The sequence below is a fragment of the Phacochoerus africanus genome, chromosome 15 (genome assembly GCF_016906955.1).
Source record: "Phacochoerus africanus isolate WHEZ1 chromosome 15, ROS_Pafr_v1, whole genome shotgun sequence".
In the NCBI taxonomy this organism is placed as follows: Eukaryota; Metazoa; Chordata; class Mammalia; order Artiodactyla; family Suidae; genus Phacochoerus; species Phacochoerus africanus.
Genome location: NC_062558.1, coordinates 50,425,575 through 50,447,922, shown reverse-complemented (window position 1 = coordinate 50,447,922; position 22,348 = coordinate 50,425,575). Strand labels below are relative to the sequence as shown.

Sequence of the window (22,348 nt, the reverse complement as noted above, 5' to 3'; positions counted from 1 at the left end):
CGTCTCTCGAAAGCTGGGGGCGGGTCCCTTCCACGAGGACCCAATAACAGTGCAGGCGAACCGCCGTGCAGGCCGGCGATTGGCTACCGTGGTGGGCTCTGTCAGAGCCCGATTGGCCGGCAGCGGAGACGGAAGCGTCCACGGGCCGAGTTGCCAGAGCCCTGCCGGGGCGATGTGGAGCGCGGGTTGCCGGCGAGCTGCCGGACCGGCGCTGCTGGGGCTGCTGCTAGCGCTCTTGGGGCCGGGCAGCGGTGCCGCCAAGACCGGCTCGGGCCTCGTGACCTGTGGGTCGGTGCTGAAGCTGCTCAACACGCAGCACCGGGTGCGGCTGCACTCGCACGACATCAAATACGGATCCGGTGCGCGGGCTGGGGCTGCGGCACCCGGGCAGTAGCGGCGAGGGGCTGGGGGTCTGACAGAGGTGGGGCGGGGGTCTGCCGGCCAGGGGTCTGGGAATCATCAGGGACTGAAGGAGTTGCGGGCCAAGGGGCAGAGTCTGGCTGTTTGACGGGGTGGTCGCGATGTCATTCGGGAGCTTCGGACCAGGGGACTTGAGTCCCGCCCGGGCGGGAGGGGCTGAGGGAGCCACTGGGTCCCAGGGTTGAGCTTGTCCGGAAGAAATGATGGTGTCCTTGCCGAGGGTCAGAGTTGTCGCGTTGACGGCAACGCCGGGGGTGGGGTGTCTCCCCCTAGGCAGCGGCCAGCAGTCGGTGACCGGCGTGGAGGCGTCCGACGACGCCAACAGCTACTGGCAGATCCGCGGCGGCTCGGAGGGCGGGTGTCCGCGCGGGTCTCCGGTGCGCTGCGGGCAGGCGGTGCGGCTGACTCACGTGCTCACCGGCAAGAACCTGCACACGCACCACTTCCCTTCGCCACTGTCCAACAACCAGGTGAGCCCCTGGAGTATATGTGAGGGGCCGGGCTCCGGCTCTGAGCCTCGACTTCCTCTGTGGAACGGGAATTTCAAATCAGAAGTGTTTGTTGAGCGCCCCCTCTGGGGACACCGAGGTGACTGCATGCGTCAGGGTCCTGTCCCCTGGAGCTCTCTGCCCAGTGCCGACGCAGACAGAAAGAGCCATCTAGCTAGATAGTGCCATCCCTGAGGGGCAATCCGACAGCGGAGGAGGAGAATCCACTATGGCCACTGGAGTGGGGAATGGAAACCCTCCAGGGGAGGGGGAACTCAGGCTGGGCCTGGAAGGAGGAGGAGCCCCCCAGGCCACAGAGAGAAGAGTGTCTCTGAGGCCTAAGGAAGAGCTTGCGTGTGGAGTTCATTGGAACTGGGTGGGAGGTGGGGCTGGAACAGAGGATGCTTTTGGACGGTTATCAGAAGAGAAAGTAAGAGATTAATAGAACCTTAATCTTAAGCCCAGCCTGAGGTGTGGGCTTTATGCTGAGTGAGGGTCAGAGGGATTAGGACAGGAGGAACATGGAGGAGGGAGGAGGAGGTCTTGGCCCTGTGGGGGCCGTGGTCGCTGCCCAGGCAGATGAGGTGGGATGTGCTGGTGTTTGAAAAATTTACGGAGGTGGGGGGTGGGGGGGGTTCTGAGTGCTGGGGGTAGGAGTTGTGTTGTCCTATTTTGCAGCTGTAGAAACTGAGGCTCAGAGAGGTGCAAGGCAGGCCCCTGGGTGTGAACGCAGTGCTAGGCAAGTGCCTACAGGAGTCTCAGAGTGCCCTTCATAATGACTACTGTCCTCCCATCCTGCCCCACCCGCACCCACAGGAGGTGAGCGCCTTTGGGGAGGATGGCGAGGGTGATGACCTGGACCTGTGGACAGTGCGCTGCTCAGGGCAGCACTGGGAGCGGGAGGCTGCAGTGCGCTTCCAGCACGTGGGCACCTCTGTGTTCCTTTCGGTCACCGGTGAGCAATACGGGAGTCCCATCCGTGGGCAACACGAGGTGCATGGCATGCCCAGCGCCAACACTCACAATAGGTGGAAGGCCATGGAAGGCATCTTCATCAAGCCCAGCATGGACCCCTCTGCAGGTCATGATGAACTCTGAGTGCTCTGGATGGGTGGATGGAGGGCAGAAGGATGGGTTGACTGCAGACCCACTCTTGGGGGAAACTTTGGGTTTGTAGGGATTCTTAAGTGCCTTTATGATTAAAGAATGTTGGTCTATGTTGTATTTTGCTGTGAGTCTAGGGGTGCCCAGCAAGCGCCAGCCCTCCCTGGCCTGGTTCAGCATCTCTTCCTCAGTGCAAAACCTCTATCTCCATAACAGTTGGCAGCTGAACCTGTCCAAACCTCTCTGATGCTCTTCTGTACACTCCCAACACTGCTCTGGGCCATCACAGCCCCTGCTCTACCCTCAGATGGTCCAATGGCAAGTGACCCCAACTCCCAGGCCCTGAGCTTTACAAACCTTCCTGATAAGGGTGGGGGCCAGGGCTGGGGTCAGGGGGAAAGCAGGAGCCCCACTCTCTGCCAGCTGGGATGGGCACAAGACCTCCAGCCCCCTCATCCTTTGAGGTGCTCCCCCTCCTCTTGGCACCTCTTGCAGTTGCTGCAATCTCACACTAGTCTTTGACCAAGAACCGGGTCAGGACTCTGCCTATCTGCTGGAAATTTGCATCACAGTTTCCCTCACTCTTGGTGCAAATAGCACTCCACACACCAAGCCAGCCCTGGCATGTAGCATCTCAGGCCCCACTATAACCCTTCAAAGTCCTGAGGCCATAGAGAAATTTCAAAAGATATCACAAGGGAAGTAACCACAGAGAACTGCCACCCTGAAGCCATCTGACAAGTCTTCCTGGAAGACAAGACACAGTTTTTTCTTTTTTTTTTGGCCACACCCTCAGCATGAAGAAGTTCCTGAGCCAGGGATTAAACCAGTGGCATAACACTGACCCAAGCCACAGCAGTGGCAACACCAGGTACTTTTTTTTTTTTTTTTAACATTTTTAGGGCCACACCCTAGGCCTATGGAGATTCCCAGGCTAGGAGTTGAATCGGAGCTTTAGCCACTGGCCTACACTACAGCCACAGCAATGCAAGATCCGAGCCACGTCTGCAACCTGCACCACAGCTCATGGCAATGCTGGATTCTTAACCTACTGAACAAGGCCAGGGATCCAACGTGTGCCCTCAAGGATGCTAGTCAGATTCGTTTCCACTGAGCCACAACGGGAACTCCAGCACCAGATCCTTAACCGGTTAGGCCACCAGGGAACTTGGAAGAGGCACGATTTGAGCCAGCAAAACTTTGCAACTTAAGAAAAGGAACAATAAATAAATAGTGTTCTGATATACGAAGGTAACAGTAGTTTTTCTGGTGTGTGGGTGCCCTCTAGAGGTGGTGGTGGAGATTACATCCCTAGAGGCTTTGGGGAGCTGCTGGAGGTGGAGAATGCCACTTTTCAGGATGAGAATAATAGAGCCCAAGGAGAGGATGGGGGTGGCAGCTGGTTGGAAGGGGCTTGGAGGAGGGTGGGCAGAGCACCTCACTTTTGAGAACTCATTGACCTTAGTGGGTGAGAGAAAAGCTCTAGTCAATGTGAGACCTGAGGGGAGGAGGGTCACGGTTAGGTCCTTTGCTCCCCCTGCCCTCTCCCCTATGAGCTCTTGCTCTGCTCAAGCCTTTTCTTTTTTTTTTTTTTCTTTTTTTTGGCTGTGCCTGTGGCATATGGAAGTTCCCAGGTTAGGGGCTGAATCGGAGCTGCAGCCACCAAACTACACTGCAGTCATAGAAACACTAGATCCAAGCTCCATCAGCAAACTATACCACAGCTCATGGCAACATTGGATCCTTAACCCAATGAACCAGGCCAGAGACTGAACTCACATCCTCATGGATAATAGTCAGGTTCTTTACCACTGAGCCACAAGGGGAACTCCTGCTCAAACCTCTTGAATAGTGTCTACAAGTCTACATTTCTCTACCATCACTCATATGACCTGAGACAGGAGTGCAAGCAGGTTGTTGGTAGGTGATCCCACAAAACACTGAGACAGAGGAATAGGGCTTAGAGGAGCAGGAAGGCAGCCGGTGAAGCCTTATTCACACTGGGGAGCTCTGGGACCCCATGGAGAACATACATTAGAGTTCTCTCCACTGAAGGCTAGAAAGTGGGGCACTCATCCAACCAACATATCTTCTCTCATTGTCTGAGGGCTGCTGGGGGTGGGGTGGGGCAGGGGTTTACTCTGCAGCACTTCCCAATTGCCCAGTAGTCCTCAGCCAGAGAAGCATCCTTTCTGTAGAGGTGAGTGTCAAGGGAATGGAGGCGGGGCACCAGCAATGTGGACCACATTGCACTCTTCTGGCCCCTCTGGGCTGTAAGAGCCTGCTTCTACTTCTGTCACCTCACTTTCCAATCACCACACACAGAAAAGTGAGGAGTATTAATTAAGAGCAGAATCCAACAGTGCACAGCATGTAGGAATCCTTGGGAAATCAAGGCTGAAGCTGTGGGAGCAGGTGAGATGGCTGCATGCAGAATGCAGGGCAAGACCAAGAATCAAAACTGCATCATCAGCAGCCGTGGTGCTCTCATTTATTGAAAACTAAGTGCCAGGCCCTGGGTCAATGATTTGCACAGCATCTTATTTGCTCCTGGCAGCACCTGTAAGAAGCACAGTTCAATTCTCTTCTTAATTCTGCAGACGAGGCAACCAAGATTGCTGAAGACTCAAACCCAGCTGCACCTTCCTGCATAACATTTACTCTCAGGCTTTGGACGGAGAATAAAAGAGGAGGGGGCCCAGATGCATGGTAGCCAAATCACCCCCCACCCCACCCCCAACACACACTGCAACTCTGTGAGGGCCAGGAGAGCTGGTGTACATCATTCCGGGTCGTCAGGCTCCGTAAGAACTTAATGGAATGGTTATCCACAATCACGCAGGTACCCAAGCGAAGCCCCCTTCCCTGTGCCTCCCACCGTTCCACAAGGCTCCTGGGGCTCCAAGACCAGGTCCTGAAGCCCAGGCCTATTCGGCGGCTTCAAGCAAATCTCATTTGTGTCAAGTCCCGCGATGCCGTGGGGAGGGGGCTACCCGTCAGAGAGCCCACCGCAGGCGAACGTGCCCTTCCGGGAGGCCCAGGGAAAGATTTCAGTTAGCAAAACGAGGTAGCCAGCGGCCCAGAGGAGACGGGGTGGACTGCGGGTCTCAGCATTTTCCTCGGGTCGCAGCCACCTCCCCAGGGGGCTTGGTCGCGAGGTCTGCGCCCCCACCGGGCTTCCAAGCTCTCTTGCCGGCGCAGCCAAAAAACTCGCGGAGCCTGGAGCTGCGAAAAGGCGGGCAAAGTTCCTTTTGATAAGTTATGAATGGGGAGAAAGTGTTTGTAGAACTCATTGTTAAAACCGCGGAGCCGCAGCCTCCGCCCGCGCCCGGCCAATCCGGGCCCGCAGGCTATTTTGAAATCGCTCTGGCCTCAGCCAATGGGCGTGCGGGAGGCTAGGCCCCCGCAGGCGCTGGCCAATCAGCGCGGCGCTATGCTAAGAAGCCGGGGGCTGGGCCGCCGCCTGTCAGCGGGTTAAAGATGGAGCCGGCGGCGAGAGGGCGCCACGAGGTGCGGGGTGGTCCTGGGGGTCACCGCGGGCAGACTGCCATCCAAACCTTTCCCGGTAACCTCCCGAGTCCTGTCCCGCCCCGGGGCGTAAGGGGCATCCCACCGTGTGAGTAGCTGGGGCCAAGGTGGGAGCGCGGGCAGGGCGGCCCTACCCGGTGGAGTGTGTGGAGGGGCGCAGCCAGGACCCCGGGCGCCCCCTCCGGGCAGGGAAACCCAGAGAGGCGGGAAACACCCCCCGTGCCTCTTCTTCGCTCTGGGTCGCCGGGCAGGGAATCTACTGGACAGAACGCGGAGCTCAAGTTGGGGACCAGAAACCAGGGGCCAGGGATGGGGCCTGAGCCAGCAGGGGCACGTCGACCCGGAGTGGGGCCAGCTTTCTTCTTCCAGAGACGCGGAACGGGGTAGGGCGCATGGTCGTCGGGCAGTATCCACCCTCGCCCTGGGCGTGAGTGGGCTAAGGACAACCTTGCCGCGCCGGCCCCTCTCCTTTGTGTGTGCGCCCTTTCCCCCCCTCGGCTCGAGCTCCAGGATTGGAGCTGCCTCTCGGTCTGGGGTCGCTCCTCCATGGCAATCTGGAGGTGCTGGGGAAGGTCTGGCTGCCTTGGGGTTCTGAGGACCTCGAGGAAGGCAGCCCCACTGAAAATCTGTCCCCTCTCTGCCCTGATTCTAGGAATGGGCCCCTAGCCCCACCCACCCTCAGTGGAGCTTGCCGCTCCGACTGTCTTGGGATCGGTTGGGGTCCCCCCTGCTGGCCGCAGGTGCTCTGACGAGGTTGCACTACTGTGCTTTGAGGAGCAGTGCAATGATATTGTCAAAGCATCTGGGACCAGCCTTGGGGACCCCGTCCCCCACACTTCCACTTCCCCTGCCCAGGCCAAGCCCCTGGACCCACAGGCCCTCCCCTCCCCCCTGCCCAGTTCGCTCACTTCTCCATGGAAACTTGAGATCCTGGCCAGGCCTGGGCCTCTGGGGTCAGAGGGCACACTTCTCCCCAGGCAGAGGCCCCGCCCCAGTGGGCCTGCATTCCAAGTCTCAGATCCCCACCCACCACCAACCCTGGACCACCAGGAGAGGATCTGGCAGGCCTGCCTGACACTCTTTCCCTGTTGCACTACTGTGGGCCACTGGGAAGCAGTGCAATGATGAAAGGGCATCAGTCAGGCCCAGCCTGCCGTCCACAGTGCCTGGGGGGAGGGGGGTCTTGCTGCCTCATTCTGCTTCCTAGCAATTAGGTGCAGGTGCGGAGCAGGGCTGGACCCTCCATCAGAACATCAGGTGAGGGCAGAGCTGGAAACTCATCCCCTAAGTTCTCCGTCTGGGTCCTGGCTGGACAGGGCAGGGGCAGAGACCCCAGAGTCAGAAAAGCTATGGTTTGAAGATGATCTTTGCAACCAGCACTCAGGTAAGCCTGGGGGCTCCAGGTTTGGTCAGGACCCAGTGGAGAAAGGCCCCTTGCTTTGCATAGAGGGTCTAACTGGACCTGGCTTAGACCCTTGACCATGTGGAGGTGCCCTAAGACCAGCCCTCTTTGAAGGCCTAGGGAGGGCCAGGCCTACAGAGGATGTTCTGGGTTCACAGCAGGAGAAGCACAGTCTGGGGTGGACAGTGGACTTGGGATACAAAACCTGCAGCTCGTGCCCTCTGACCTAGCCCACCTGTTCTCTCCTGGGGACAAATGCTGCCCTGAGCCTGCAGGAGAGACTGTGGGGTGCCTGTCATGCCCACCCTCACAGCTGGCACTAGGGGCTGAACTGCCAAGGAGCCTGGCCCCATCATCAGGACGAGAGATTTTTGTGTGCTCAGTGACAGTCATTGAAACCTGTTGCCTTGCAAGGGAGCCCAGGTCCCTGCATGGGCATTTGGGAGTACACCTTATTGGTGGCTGAGCACCCATGGACACTGGCTTCACCCCCACCCTGGAGGTAGAAGCCCTGGCATCCCTGGAGGATGAGGGACAATGCCACATGCTCCTGACCCCTTGGGTTCCTCCCTCCCAGGGTCACCTGACTCAGACCCATCCTCCCTCCCTCTTGGTTTCAGGCATTATGGCTGGAGGTGGCCACCCCTGGCTCCCATACTGATTCTGTACCCACTGGCCAAAGACCCCATGCAGCTCTCCTGCCCTTACTGGGAGGGGCTTGTGAACGCAGGGCTCTGCTCAAATTTCCCCTCCTAGGAAAAGCCTTCCTTTGGCTCCAAAGCATCAATGTTCCTCCACCAGAACCTGTTAGATCACACTTTTCTCTCTGTGGCTGACACTCTTTACATGGGAAGGCCCTGAGGGCAGAGACCATGTAGTTTTTTTTTTTCCTCTTTTGGCAGTGCCTGGCACTGTACTCTTTAAAAAATACAAATAAAAAAAATACAAATAAACATATAAAGTGTGAACTATTATAAGCATAACATGATGGGGTGTTAATCAGGGGTCTGCCTGATCTCTTAGAGGAGGCTTGTCCTGTTTTTAAAGGCACATACTATATATTTTAAAGTCAAGTCTGATTTTGTGAGTCACACGGGGGCAGGCAGCAGAATGAAGATTTGAGCCCAGGTGTATCTGAGTCTGTCTACACCCAAGATGCACAGGCCAGACCTTCCTCCTTGGTGGATCCACCTTGCTCTCTGACCTCAATGCAGGAGGAGGTGAATGCCACCTCCTGTGCTGGGGGCAGCTAGGGCTAGAGGGCTGGTGATGGCCCTCTGAGGTAAGCCCCATGGATCTCAGGGCTGGTGAAGGGGGGTGAGGTGGGGACAGGAAAGAGGCTGTCCAGGATGCATGTCCCTTGTTAGTGGCTGGGCTGAATTGTGGTGTTGGCCACTGACTAAGGAGAGGGAAAAGAGAAGTGGGTTTGAGGGGCAGGAGGGAAGAAACTGTATGTCAATCTGGATGTGTTCAGCATCAACTGCCCAGGAAATTCCCCTTTTACTCTTGGATGTGAGTCTGGTGGGTTAGAGCTAAGAAGTGGGTAAGATGGTCCAAGAAGGTCTGGAGAAGTCAGGACCTCATGATGGGAGGAGAATGTGGAACCTGGAGAGTAAGTCAGGAGGAAGAGGGTGAAAAGTGTCGAACACGGGGGCAGAAAGGAGTGTTTGGGGCCTTGACTACAGACAAGAAGGAAGGGGGGGGGGATAGCTGGGGTAGAGGGCACTAGAGGCTGGCCAAGGGGCAAGGGCCATAAAGAGGTTGAAAGTTTGCGCAGCCGTGGTCGGGAGTATCCCGCAACTATGGGCCTCCCGCTGCGCAGCGCCGCAGCGACCACCCCATCGAGGCGTGAGGGCGCATGCGCAGAGCGGCAGGCATTGTCACGTGCGCCCGTCCCGCCGGGATTGGCCCGCGGTCTCCCGGGTCTGGCCTGAGCGGTTCAGCAAGCGCGGGGCGCGGAGCGAACCTTCGGCGGCGTGGCAGCTGGGGGACAGCGGTGCGTCCCTGGGCTTGGCTCTGCCTGGATGGTTCCGGCCCTCGGGGATCTCTCTTTTCTCGTGGGGCTGATGGGGTGGGCGGGCCTGGACCCTGGTGGTCCCACCTTGACGGCCGTTCTGTCCCCAGGCAGCCAGGCCGCCCGAAGCCCTCGAGGATGGAGGTCCTGGACGAGTTCGACAGCGAGTTCCCCCAGAGTGTGGCCTTCTGCCAGCTCATCTCGGAGGAGGACTTCGAGAGGCAGGCGGTGACTTACACGGAGCGCGCGCTGCGCCGCCTCTTCCGCAGCATCGACCGCAACCCGGCGCTGGCCGAGAGGGTGGTGCGCAAGGGCAAGCAGGCAGAGTGCGAGCAGCGCGGGATCCTTTCCTTCCTTTGGGTGCGGGCCGGCGGGGCGGGCCCGGGGCAGGGGCGGAGCTCAGCTCTAGGGGGCGGAGGCGGGGCGCCGCCGTCGTCCGCCTGGGCAGCCAGGTCGGGTCTTCCAGAAGGCTGCGGCTCATTTGTGGGCTTCCAACACCCTCCTCTCCCACTATGGTCGCAGGCCAAATTCTCCAGCGCCATCCAGGGGGAGCTGAACTGTTGCAACAGCATGGGCGTCCGGGAGATGCATCGGCGCCTGGAGCAGCTGAAGAGGCGCATCCACCGCGTGCACCTCTACTCCCAGGGTGAGGCTCCAGTGGTGCTAGTGAGGATTCTGGTCACGTCTGTGGGAGTCCCCTTTGAGGTGGGATGCCCTCACTTTCCCTTGAAGCCATCGACGAAAGAGCAGTGTTGTGCTTTGGGGTACCCACCTAATAGGTTTGTAGCTGTGTCATGGTCCACTGGGGAGTGCTAGCTTTGTCTTTCTTCCTCTGACCGTATTTCTCTGACAGTCCCTCTAGAGCCTTGATCACGTTTGGGTTTGGTCTTTGGGTCTGTCTGCGTTCAGGGATAAACAACAGGGGCCGTGGGCTCCTTTGTTTTGTATCACACTGGGGGGCCGTCCACCTGGGGGTCCCAAGTCTGTGGTGCTGAGTGTGCATGCTCCACATCACTATTTCCTGATGGCTGGACCCACAGTGCCTGGAGCTCTTAGTGCAGCCTCCCAAGGTGACATCAGTGTGTTATTTGTGCCTGTTTTACAGAAAAGGATATGGAGATCCAGGGAGGTTGTCCAGTGTGTGTAGGTCACACAGAAGTGGTGGATTGGACTGGGACTCAGGACAGAGTTACTCCAGGCAGTCTCAGCCTCCAGCCAGTGCACCCTGGTAGCACTCTCTCATTCCACATGAGGTGTTTGAGGGGGGCTTGTTAACTGCTACTTTGCTGGTGGCTTCAGCCTTTTTTTTTTTTTTTTTGCTTTCTAAGGTGCAGTTCTAAAAAGCATATGGAAGTTCCCAGGCTAGGGGTTGAATTGGAGCTGCAGCTGCCAGCCTATGCCACAACCACAGGAATGCCAGATCTGAGTCACATCTGTGACCTATGCCATAGCTCACAGCAATGCTGCATCCTTAACTCACTGGGCAAGGCCAGGGGTTTGACCCGCATCCTTATGGATAGTCGGGTTCCTTGCCACTGAGCCTTAATGGGAACTTCTGGCCTCCAGCTTTGAACAGTAGAAATACCCAGACTCGTTGGAACAGGAGAGGGGAAGGGGGCAGGCCCCAGTTCCTTCCAACTCCAAGCCCACCTCTGAAATTCTTCCTCCACCTGGGTGGGCCCTTTGCACACTCCCGGGATGACCCTGGGTTGGGTAGAGTCGGTGGGCTCACTGTCCAGGGCCTGGATACCCCACTGGGTTGCTGGCCAACTCAGGCTTTGCTCAATACCGGGGAAGGTGAATGGCAGACCAGGCTGCTCAGGCCAAGCCCAGCCCTCCTTGGCGGTGACACTCCATCACTTCCCACGAAACCCTGCCCTGGAGGTGAGACTCTCTGGCGTGGATCCTGCCTGTAGTTGGTACAGTTTGAGCTCCGGTTCAGCTTGAAACAAAAGTACCCTCTCCCCGTGGGGTGGTTGTGGGGCTGGGAGTTGGTTGGTGGCCTGGAGGGTCACTACATTGTGCCCTTTGTGGGGGCCTGCTTCTCCTTGTTGTTGGAGGGACTATGTTTGGCCCCCATTCGACCTTTCTGGCCTCTGGGTAGGCACTCACTGACACCTTTTGTCCCAGATGCCAAGAAGAAGAGAAGGAAGCCAAAAGCAAAGAAACCAGAGCCTATCATCTTGCGAGATCAGTCGACCTCCCCGTGCCTACCACCGACCCTGCTGCCACCTCCGCCACTGCCACCACCTGCCACCACCATGACCTCCATGGTGGCACCATCACCTCCTGTCTACACCATGCCCAGGGTCTTTGGCCCCTTCCCTCCGCTGCCTAGCACATCGGTCAGTGGCTCTGGGAGGGGCAGCCTTGCCTGCCTACTTGGCATCACTCCAGCGATTCCCAGGCCCACAGCAGTGGGTCTCAAAACTTTCTTTTTAATCTGCAGAGAGGGCTCTGCAGGCAGTAGCAGATAGAGCAGAGTCACAGGGGTGGGGGTGGGGTGTGCACAGAGCATCACTTGCCTGGCCTTAGTGCCCTGGGCGGGATCCTGGAGCTCCCAGAGACAGGTGGAGAATGGCCCCCATCTCCAACCTCATGGGTGTCATTTTCCAGGCTGCCCTCTTGCTGCCTCTGCCTTTCTTTCCCTCCCGACTCCTGCTCACCGGCCCCCAGGCATGGCAAGAACGTCCTCTTTTGGCTCCCATCCCCCAACCCATGCCTTCTCCCCCAACCCCGAGCTCCGAGTGGAACCAAGGATGAGCCTGACATGTTTGCTGATTGACTGAAAGACTCATCATTTTCAGAGCTCTTGGAGAAGGTGTTTCTCTTTGTGACAAAGATCCTGAATTTGTCCTAAAATTTCCTTTGTTTCCTGCAGGTGGAGAAATTGGAAGCTTCAGAGTCTGAGGTGAAATTGAAATGGACAGGCCTGCCATCAAACCCCAAGAGGTGGAAGGAATTTATTCTGGGCTCGAGGCCAATGAAAAGGGAGTGTCTGGAGGATCCTGCTGGGTGTCAGCCCTGCTATGATGCCCTCCTGTCCTCTTAGTTTTCCCTCTCCACAATCCCAAGTAGATCCCTCATCCTGGGGAGGAGTGGGGCTCAGAGGTCTGCCTGTGGGCGAGGGTCCCCGTGCCCATGTCAAAGGTGAGCCCCCCAGGCCAACACATGTTCCCTGCCCTGCTCTGCCTTGTAGCCGCATGGTTGATTTGACCCCCTTGGTGCTCAATCCTGGAGGCTTCCACTTCTCCTACCTGGCCAGGAACAGCATGCCCAAGCTCCACTGCCCGGGATTTCCCTGGTAAGTGAGGCCCTAAGCCTCCTGGCATTGGGGTGGTGTACAAGGGGGCTGGAGGAATGTCCAGTGTGATGGTCACTTCCACTTCTAGAAGGGACCATAGTGTCATTAACAGTAAGAAATCAGAAACAGGAGTTCCTGTCGTAGTGCAGTGGTTAATGAATCTGACTAGAAACCATGAGGTTGCGGGTTCGATCCCTGGCCTTGCTCAGTGGGTTAAGGATCCGGCGTTGCCGTGAGCTGTGGTGTAGGTTGCAGACGCAGCTTGGATCTGGCGTTGCTGCGGCTCTGGCGTAAGCCAGCGGCTACGGCTCCGATTAGACCCCTAACCTGGGAATCTCCATATGCCGCGGGAGCAGCCCTAGAAAAGACAAAAAGACAAAAAAAAAGAAAAGAAAAGAAATCACAAACAAATAGGCCAGAAGTTCCCATTGTGGCATAGCGGAAATGAATCCATCTAGGAACCATGAGGTTGGGGGTTCCATCTCTGGCCTCGCTCAGTGGGTTAAGGATCTGGCATTGCCATGAGCTATGGTGTAGGTTGCAGACACAGCTCAGATCCTGCGTTGCTGTGGCTGTGGTGTAGGCCAGCAGCTGTAGCTCCAATTCCACCCCTAGCCTGGGAATGTTCATATGCTGCAGGTGTGGCTGTAACAAGCAAAAAAAAAAAGGAAACAAATAGGCCAACAGAAAGGAAATAGTTCCATCAGCTGTGGGCAGCCCCATGATTTACCTACATGCATGTTTTACAAAGTCGGGATTTACTGAATATGAGTGTTTTTCTTTCTTTCTTTTTTTGGCTGCATCTGTGGCAAGTGGAAGCTCCCAGACAAGGGTCTGAACCCAAACCATAGCAGTGACAATGCCGGATCCCCAACTCACTGCACCACTTGGGAATTCCATGAATCATTATTTTTAACATTTTCGTGTTGATTTTATTTTTCAGAATAGTTTAGGGTTCACAGTAAAACTGAGCTGAAAGTAGAGTTCCCACATCCTTCTGCCCCCCCACCCATGTGCAGCCTCCCCCGGAGTGCCCTTGAACCTACACGATAACTCATTATGTCGAATCCATAGCTGATGTATGGTGACATGCATCTACCATTATAGCGTCACACAGAGTGGTTTCAAAGTCCTCTATGCTCTGCCTTTTCTTCCCTCCCTCTCCCCCAACCCCTGGAAAGCACTGATTACTGTGCTGTCTCCATAGTTTTGCCTTCTCCAGAACGTGTGTACTTGGAATCACACAGTGTGCAACCTTTTCAAATTGGCTTCCATGACTTAGTGGTGTGCATTTAAGTTTTTGCCATATCTTTTCATGGCTTGAGAGCTCATTTCTTTCTAGTGCTGAATAATATTCCATTGTCTGGATGAATCATGATTTATCATCCATTCACTTCCCAAAGGACATCTTGGTTGCTTTCAGATTTTGGCAATTATGAATAAAGCAGCCTTAAATATCCGTGTGCAGTTTTGTTGTGTTTTTTTTGGTTTGTTTGTTTGTTTGTCTTTGCCTTTTCTAGGGTCACTCCTGTGGCATATGGAGGTTCCCAGGCTAGGGGTCTAATCAGAGCTGGTGCTGTCAGCCTATGCCACAGCCACAGCAACTCGGGATCCAAGCCACATCTGCAACCTACACCACAGCTCACAGCAATGCCGGATCCTTAACCCACTGAGCAAGGCCAGGGATCAAACCCCCAACCTCATGGTTCTAGTAGGATTCGTTAACCACTGAGCCACGATGGGAAATCTTTGTTTGTTCTTTTTTTTAATCTAAGGGTTTTTTTTTTTTTTTTGCCTTTTTAGGCCGCACCCGCAGCATATGGAGGTTCGCAGGCTACCGATCCAATTGGAGCTCCCATACCAGAGCCACAGCAACGCAGGATCCAAGCACTTCTGTGACCTACACCACAGCTCATGGTAATGCTGGATCTTTAACCCACTGAGCAAGGCCAGGGATCAAACCTGGATCCTCATGGATGCTGGTTGGGTTTGTTAACCGCTGAGCTATGACAGGAACTCCTAAATCTAGCTTCTTTACCCCTTTGGGCTAATATAGAGGAACATGATTGCTGTTTAGTTGTGCAAGATACATGTAGTTTTATAAGGAACTGCCAAATTCTCTTCCAGAGTGAATTCCATTTTGTATTCCCACCAGCCGTGAATGAGCGTTCTGATGTCTTAATGTGAGAAACTCACACGGTTCTATGAGGATGATTCTAAATTACCAGTTGGTAAAAGATTTACCAACAATAACACTCAGAGAGTAAGCAGACCTTTAGAAGTGTTTTTGGCTTACTTAGTAATGAAAAATGTACCCACAAGATTGCTAGCATATATGTTACATATAATCATTCAAAAATACCAAATGAAAGGGAGTTCTGTGCTGTCAAGGCTTTAAGAAGAGACACTCATTTTCTTCTGTGAAAATACTACCAATTGTCTTAGTCCTTTTCTAAAGGCCTTTTGAGATAATTGACATTGCATACAATCCACCCACCCAGAATGTCCACTGCAATGGCTCTCCATATATTCACTGTTGTGCAACCATCACCACAATCCAATTTTAGAACATATTCGTTACCTCAAAAAGAAGAGGGAGGAGTTCGCTGATGATCTAGCAGGTAAAGGATTTGGCATTGTCACTGCTGTGCCTTGGGTTTGATCCCTGGCCAGGGAACTTTTGCATGTCACGGGTGCAGCCACCCCCAAAAAAACAAACAAATACCTGAATTCCCCCATTGATAATAGATGCAGAACACCCCACTGTGTGGATGGTGCATCATTTACTCAATTTCTTTTGCTTGTTGAAGTATTTTATCCATGGGGACAATTTGTAGCCGCCAGTTATGGATTGCTTTCTTTTTTTTTTCTTTTTAAGGCCGCACCCATGGCATATGGAGTTTCCCAGGCTATGGGTCAAATCGGAGCTGCAACCGCTGGCCTACACCACAGCCACAGCAACTCCAGATCTGAGCCGTGTCTTCGACATATACCACAGCTCATGGCAATGCCAGAACCTTAACCCATGAGCGAAGCCAGGGAACAAACCAGTGTCCTTATGTACTAGTCCGGTTCGTTACTGCTGAGCCACAGTAGCAACTCCCATGGATCACTTTCTGAGTGAGCTGTGCTATCTTGGCACCCACCATCAAAAATGGGTTATTAAAAAAAAATTTTTTTTTGTCTTTTTAGGGCTGCACCCATGGCATATGGAGGTTCCCAGGCTGGGGGTCCAATTGGAGCTGTAGCTGCTGGCCTAAGCCACAGCCACAGCAACGCCAGATCCAAGCCACATCTGCAACCTATGCCATAGCTCACAACAAAGCCAGATCCTTAACCCACTGACCAAGGCCGGAGATCAAACATGTGTCCTCATGGAAACTAGTCAGATTCATTTCCACTGAGCCACAACGGGAACTCCTAAATTATTTTTTTTTTAAAAGTTCACATTGGAGTTCCCATCATGGCGCAGTGGTTAACGAATCCGACTAGGAACTATGAGGTTGCGGGTTCAGTCTCTGCCCTTGCTCAGTGGGTTAAGGATCCGGCGTTGCCGTGGGCTGTGGTGTAGGTTGCAGACGCGGCTCGGATCCTGTGTTGCTGTGGCTCTGGCGTAGGCTGGAGGCTACAGCTCCGATTCGACCCCTAGCCTGGGAACCTCCATATGCCACGGGAGCGGCCCAAAGAAATAGCAAAAAGACCAAAAAAAAAAAAAAAGTTCACATAAGGAGTTCCTGCTATGGCATAGTGGGTTAAAAATCAGACTGGCCACTCAGGTCGCTGTGAAAGGGCAGGTTTGATCCCCAGCCCCAAGCAGTGGGGTAAAGGATCCAGTGTTGGCACAGTTGTGGTGTTGGTTGCAGCTGTGGCTCAGATTCAGTCTCTGGCCTCAGGAACTTTCATATGCCATGGGTGTAGCCAACAACAAAAAAAAGTTCACAGAAGCACAACATATTCTATGGAAGAAAGTTCACAATACAGAAATGAAGGCATAAAATTTGAGTCCCAGGAGTTCCTTTCATGGCTCAGTGATAAGGAACCTAACTAGTATCCATGAGGACATGGGTTTGATCCTTGGCCTCACTCTGTGTTAAGGATCGGGTGTTGCTATGGCCAGCAGCTTCAGCTCTGATTTGACCCCTAGCCTGGGAACTTCCACATGCTGTGGGTGCCGCCCTAAAAAGGGAAAAAAAAAATTCCTAATACATTGGTTAATTTTTTTTTTTTTTTGTCTTTTCTAGGGCTGCATCCACAGCATATGGAGGTTCCCATGCTAGGGGTCTAATTTGAGCTGTAGCAGCTGGCCTATGCCAGAGCCACAGCAATGCTGGATCTGAGCTGAGTCTGCAACCTGCGCCACAGCTCATGGCAATGCCGGATCCTTAACCCACTGAGCGAGGCCAGGGATCGAACCTGCAACCTCATGGTTCCTAGTCAGATTTGTTAACCACTGAGCCATGATGGGAACTCCATCAGTTTTTTTTTTTTTTTCCTTACATTGGTTGATTTTTAAATCAAGGCAAGATGATATAGCCTGTACTTCTCAGCAACTTGCTCTTTTCTGTTACTGTACCACTGAGGCGGCTTTACTTGTTGGGATATATAGACCAACGTGGTTCCTTAAACAGCTGCAGAATGGTCACAGCAGGCATAGCTACACCATGATTCCTTAAGCAATTCCCTGACGAACTTTTTTTGGGCTGTGCTTGCAGCTTGCAGAAACTCCCAGGCTCAGGATGAACCCACACCACAGTGGTGACAACACTAGGTCTTTAACCCCCTGAGCCACCAGGGAACTCCCCCAATGGTCCTTTAGATTGTTTCCTGGTTTGCATAATCACAGACATTGCCACAATGAACAGCCTTGAACAAACACCGGTGGGAAGGGCTTCCAGGGGTAGAGACGGATTGAGAACCACCCCACAGCCTGGGTTTGGTTATAGGACCCTCTGGTGGCCCCGTGTGCCGGGTCCGAGTTCATGGGCACATCTTGCCTGTCTCCTGTACAGGACCGCAGCCTGTAGTGGCTTGCCCAGCACCGAGGAGATGCCATCGTCTTCTGTGAAGGCCTCCATCTTCACGCCGCCTGTCCTGCTCAAGTTCCAGCCTGTGCCCCACCCCCAAGATGACTCAGAGAATGACCCTGGCAGCGTGGACCCTGTGCCCCACCAGAGGGACCCGTAACCTCTCTTGTGCAAAGCACGGCCAGAGAAATGAATAAATTTCCCCCGGAGGTGCCTTCCTTGTGCCTTGCTCCCCAGGGACCATGCTGTCCCTTGGGCTTTCTCCTGTCCCAAGTAGTGGTCAGGGTACTGCAAGCTTGAGGCTCATGGGTCTGAGCCTCCTCACAGTAGGTGGTCAGGTGGTCAAGTCAGGGAGGCTGGGATCCAACATGGGAACTAAGCCTACACCACAACCACAGCAACTCAGGATCCGAGCCAAGTCTGTGACCTATACAGCAGCAACACCAGATCCTTTAACCCACCAAGCAAGGACAGGAATTGAACCTGTGTCCTCATGGATACTAGTCGGGTTACCTCTAAGCCACAACAGGCACTCCCAAGAGTGCTGGCAATTTAGTGTTTGGGAATCAAGGGATACAGTGTTTAAAGCCATCAATCTGGGCAAGATCACCCAGTGCTTGACTATAGAGGGAGGTCCAGGGCTTGGCTGGGGCACACAAACATGGTGGTCTGGCTGAAGAGACAGAAGGTATCATCAGGGCTTTGGACTTTCAGGCTTGATGGCTCCTGCCCCTGGGCCTCCCAGGAGAAGGGCCTGGAGGCAGTGGGAACTGTATGGGCAGTGAGCGGGTGGACAGAAAGTGTGGATGTCCCTTTTGAGCTGTCTGCCTTGGGGGGGCGGGGGGAGGGGTAGTTGAGGAGTGGATATGGGGCCTAGTGGGAGTTTTCCTTTATATTTACTTTTTTGTTACAATCGCAGAATGTGTAAAGTTCTCAAGCCAGGGATCAAATCCCGCCCTAGGTGCAAACTGCACCACAGCTGTGGCAACGTGGGATCCCTAACCCGCTGAGCTAGGTGGGCTTTTTTTTTTTTCCTAAGGCCGCACCCGTGGCACATGGAGTTTCCCAGGCTAAGGGTGGAATTGGAGCTGTAGCCGCTGGCCTATGCCATAGCCACCGCAACGCAGGATCCGAGCAGCGTCTGAGACCTACACCACAGCTCACAACAAGGTGGTTAAGCGGGATCATTAAGCCACTGAGCGAGGCCAGGGATCGAACCTGAGTCCTCTAGTCAAATTCGTTTCAGCTGAGCCACGACAGGAACTCCCAGGCGGGCTTTTTAAAGACCTGAGAAATCAGGTCAAACTAGGGTGGGTCTAAGCCCTGTGGGGCAGGTAGGCAATGGTCCAGAGAAAGGCACCCGGGAAGATGGGCCTTCGGGGTAAGGTAGCTCTGCCTAGGGCTGGCCCAGATGCCCCAGCACCCAAGCGCCCCCCGCCCCCCACCTCTGGCATGCGCGCTGGGCACCACGGTTCCCGGCATACCCAGCGCCAGCTTCCGGGGCGGATGGGGGTGGGGTGGGGCAAGGGACCCGGAAGTTGTTACGAGCTCGACAGAGACGCTGGGGTCTGAGTTGTCTGCGATTGTTTTTCTTCGGAGACGCGGCTGTCTGAGTTGTCTGGGGTTGTTTTGCCACGTTCGCTCGTCCTGCCGGCGCCGCCGCTGCCACCGACGCCATGGGGAAGCGACAGCACCAGAAAGACAAGATGTAAGTAGCCCCCTCCGGGAGCGGGCCCCGTTGGCCTCAGTCCCGCCTGCGGCCGTTCTGCGTTGCGCCTTTTCCCCGAACCCCTCTCAGCTTCGCTTCCCCAGAAGCCTTCGGCCTACGCCGGCGGGGCGGCCCCCTAAGGCTCAGGGTTTCCCAGGGTCCCCGTTCCTTCAGCTCCGCCACTGCTGTGTTTCCCCGCGCGCGGTTCACGCCCCCCAGCCTACCCAAGAGTTCCAGCATCTCCTATTAGAAACAGACCAGCCTTGCCCCACCAGCTGCCACCGAGTTTCTTTGATTTTCTTCATGGCAGGATGGGAAAGGCCTGTGTCTACCTGCTGTTTCTTGCTGTCCTTTTGAAACCACAACAGCCAGGCACTCGACTCCCCCGCGCTGCTCTTGTTGGGATCCAGTAACTTTTGCGTGGCTACATCTGGGAGTCAGTTTTCAGACCTCGTTTTTTTTTTTTTTTGTCTTTTGTCTTTTTGTTGTTGTTGCTATTTCTTGGGCCGCTCCCGCGGCATATGGAGGTTCCCAGGCTAGGGGTCCAATCGGAGCTGTAGCCACCGGCCTACGCCAGAGCCACAGCAACGCGGGATCCGAGCCGCGTCTGCAACCTACACCACAGCTCACGGCAACGCCGGATCGTTAACCCACTGAGCAAGGGCAGGGACCGAACCCGCAACTCATGGTTCCTAGTCGGATTCGTTAACCACTGCGCCACGACGGGAACTCCCAGACCTCGTTTTGTTGGGCTTCTCAGCAGCGTGTGACACGGCCGAATAGCCCTTCTCTGGTGTCTGGGACACCATACACTCCTCAGGGGCTTCTCTTTCTCCGTCTCCTTTGTTGGATCCTCCTCCCCTCTCCCGGACCTCATAGTTCTGTACCCCCCTCCACCCCAGTTTACTCTTCATTTACATTCTCCGCGGTGGTCACACCAGTCTTGCAGTGATCAGCTGCTTGCCAGACACCTCCTTTTGGAGATCTGAGGGACATCTCCAATTCACTATGCCCCACGTGGAGCTCTGGATTGTTGCACCTGAGCCTGCTCTGCCCCCATCTTTCTTTATTTTTTCTTTTCTTTTTTTAAATTACTCAATGAATTTATTACATTTATAGTTGTACAATGATCATGACAATCCAATTTTATAGGATTTCCATCCAACACCCCCAGCGCATCCCCCCACCCCCCAAACTGTCTCCTTTGGAAACCATAAGTTTTTCAAAGTCTGTGAGTCAATATCTGTTCTGCAAAGAAGTTCATTGTGTCCTTTTTTCAGATTCCACATATCTGATAGCATTTGATGTTGGTGTCTCATTGTCTGACTGACTTCACTTAACATGATGATTTCTAGGTCCATCCATGTTGCTAAAATTTTTTTCTTTTTTTTCTTTTGCTTTTTAGGGCTGCACTCGTAGCATATAGAAGTTCCCAGGCTAAGGGTTGAATCAGAGGTACAACTGCAGGCCTACACCACAGCCATAGCAATGAGGGATCCGAGCCCCGCCTGCTACCTACACCACAGCTCATGGCAATGCTGGGTCTTTAACCCACTGAGAGACCAGGGATCGAACCCAAATCCTCATGGACACTAGTCAGATTCCTTTTCACTGTGCCACAAAGGGAACTCTGCCCCAATTTTTCCATCTCAGTGGTCACACCACTGCTCAGTTTGCTGGGGTCAGAAGGCTAGAAGTTTCTCTTAGCTCCCCCTGCCTCCTGTTGGCCAGTAAGTCTTGCTGGCTTTTCCAGGAACTGATCAGTTCCCCCTCATCCACCAATCCTCCCACAGGTGGAGTTTATGCCATGTCCTTCTTAGACCTTTGTAGTTGTCCTCTCATTGGTTTTCTGCTGCCTCTTGCTTGTCCCTCTGCACCCAGCAACCAGAGTGAATCTTGGAGGACATTCTCGATCTAGTCAGGGAATGACTGTTCAAAACCCTCCAGCAGGAGCTCCCGTTATGGCACAATGGAAACGAATCTGACTAGTATCCATGAGGATGTGAGTTTGATCCCTGGCCTTGCTCAGTGGGTTGGGGAATCGGGCATTGCCTTGAGCTGTGGTGTACGTTGCAGATTCGGCTTGAATCTGGCATTGGTGTGAGCTGTGGTATAGGTTGCAGACACTGCTCAGATTCTGCATTGCTGTGGCATAGGCCAGCAGCTACAGCTCTGATTCAGCTCCTAGCCTGGGAGCTTCCATATGCTGTGGATGGGGCCCTAAAAAGCAAAAATAAAAAAAAATCCTCCAGTAGCTCTTCACCTTACTTGAAGCAAATCTCGAATCCTCACGTGGCCTTTGGGGCCTCTTGTGATGCAGCCATTACCCTCGGCCCTATCACCGGTGGCCGTGAGCCCCTGTGTGTGCACTTCATCTTCACTTTACCCATGTTCACCTTACCCATTTTGGGGAACACACCAGCTTTTCCTTTCTCAGCGTTTTTGTACTTGATTAGCCTGTTTAGTCCGTCTGCCTGGAAAGGTCTTCTCCTAGATTGTCACCTGGCCGGCTGCTTCTCATCATTAAGCCTTCTATTAAATTCAGTTCATTTCCTTCAGAGCAGGATGGTTTGTGTTTGCTTGCTGGTTTGTGTGTCCCTGTGTTCTTTTGTGTGTATATCACCATGTGCCTAATGCATGTAGGTGCTTAATAAGCATTTGAAGAATTAGTGAAATGATTCAATTATCAGTTCCTTACTTCCAGAGACTCTGTTTTCCTTATTAAGGGGATGGTAGTAAGATTCTCTCTTTTCAGGTACATCACCTGCGCAGAATACACTCACTTCTATGGTGGCAAGAAACCAGGTAAGGTTTGAAATCCTTCTGTGCCCCTTTGGTGTATGTGTGAGTGTAATTAAGGAATGATGCCTTCACGGTACAGTGAGCCTTAACAATTAACAAGAACATGGGAACTGTAGTAGATAAATGGGCTAAGGCATGGGCAGCTCACAAAGAGGGAACACACTAAACAGAGAAATGTCTCATGTCCATGGGGATTTTTTTTTTTTCTTTTTAGGGCCGTACCCGCAGCATATGTAAGCTCACAGGCTAGGGGTGGAATCAGAGCTGTAGCTGCCAGCCTTTGCCACAGCCATAGCAATGCCAGATCCAGGCCGAGTCTGCAGCCTACATTACAGCTCACAGCAATGCCCAATCCCCAACCCACTGAGCAAGGCCAGGGATCGAACCTATGTCCTCATGGATACTAGTCAAGTTCATTACTACTGAGCCACAACAGGAACTCCTGATTTTAACATAGGGTAAAGTAATATTTTTTCTATCAAGTTAATAAAGAATAAAAAGCATGATAATACCTAAAGCTATCAAGGCTGCAATAAAAAGAACAGTGTTGGGAG

General features: G+C 54.0%; 3 protein-coding genes across 6 annotated transcripts in view; all 3 read left to right on the top strand.

The window, feature by feature from the left end:
• Positions 1–104: 104 nt before the first annotated feature.
• Positions 105–2,125, top strand: SDF2L1 (stromal cell derived factor 2 like 1). Its single transcript, XM_047760437.1, has 3 exons — positions 105–359; positions 694–890; positions 1,725–2,125. The coding sequence occupies exons 1-3, from the start codon at positions 173–175 to the stop codon at positions 2,004–2,006; spliced, it is 666 nt and encodes a 221-aa protein (XP_047616393.1). The 5' UTR covers positions 105–172; the 3' UTR covers positions 2,007–2,125.
• A 6,619-nt stretch (positions 2,126–8,744) lies between these two features.
• LOC125116946 (uncharacterized) lies at positions 8,745–17,544 on the top strand. The gene is made up of 8 exons (XM_047762648.1): positions 8,745–8,790; positions 8,878–8,938; positions 9,067–9,316; positions 9,479–9,602; positions 11,087–11,301; positions 11,838–11,908; positions 12,156–12,260; positions 17,270–17,544. The coding sequence occupies exons 1-8, from the start codon at positions 8,745–8,747 to the stop codon at positions 17,442–17,444; spliced, it is 1,047 nt and encodes a 348-aa protein (XP_047618604.1). The 3' UTR covers positions 17,445–17,544.
• Positions 17,545–18,809: 1,265 nt separating this feature from the next.
• The window catches only part of PPIL2 (peptidylprolyl isomerase like 2), a 25,113-nt gene continuing 21,574 nt past the window's right edge, over positions 18,810–22,348 (top strand). For all 4 annotated transcript variants that reach the window (XM_047762526.1, XM_047762527.1, XM_047762528.1 and 1 more), the window contains exons 1-2: positions 18,810–18,992; positions 21,748–21,797. In XM_047762526.1, coding sequence (XP_047618482.1) covers positions 18,961–18,992; positions 21,748–21,797 — 82 coding nt within the window. In that variant the 5' untranslated portion in view covers positions 18,810–18,960. The remainder of the gene's footprint in view (positions 18,993–21,747; positions 21,798–22,348) is intronic.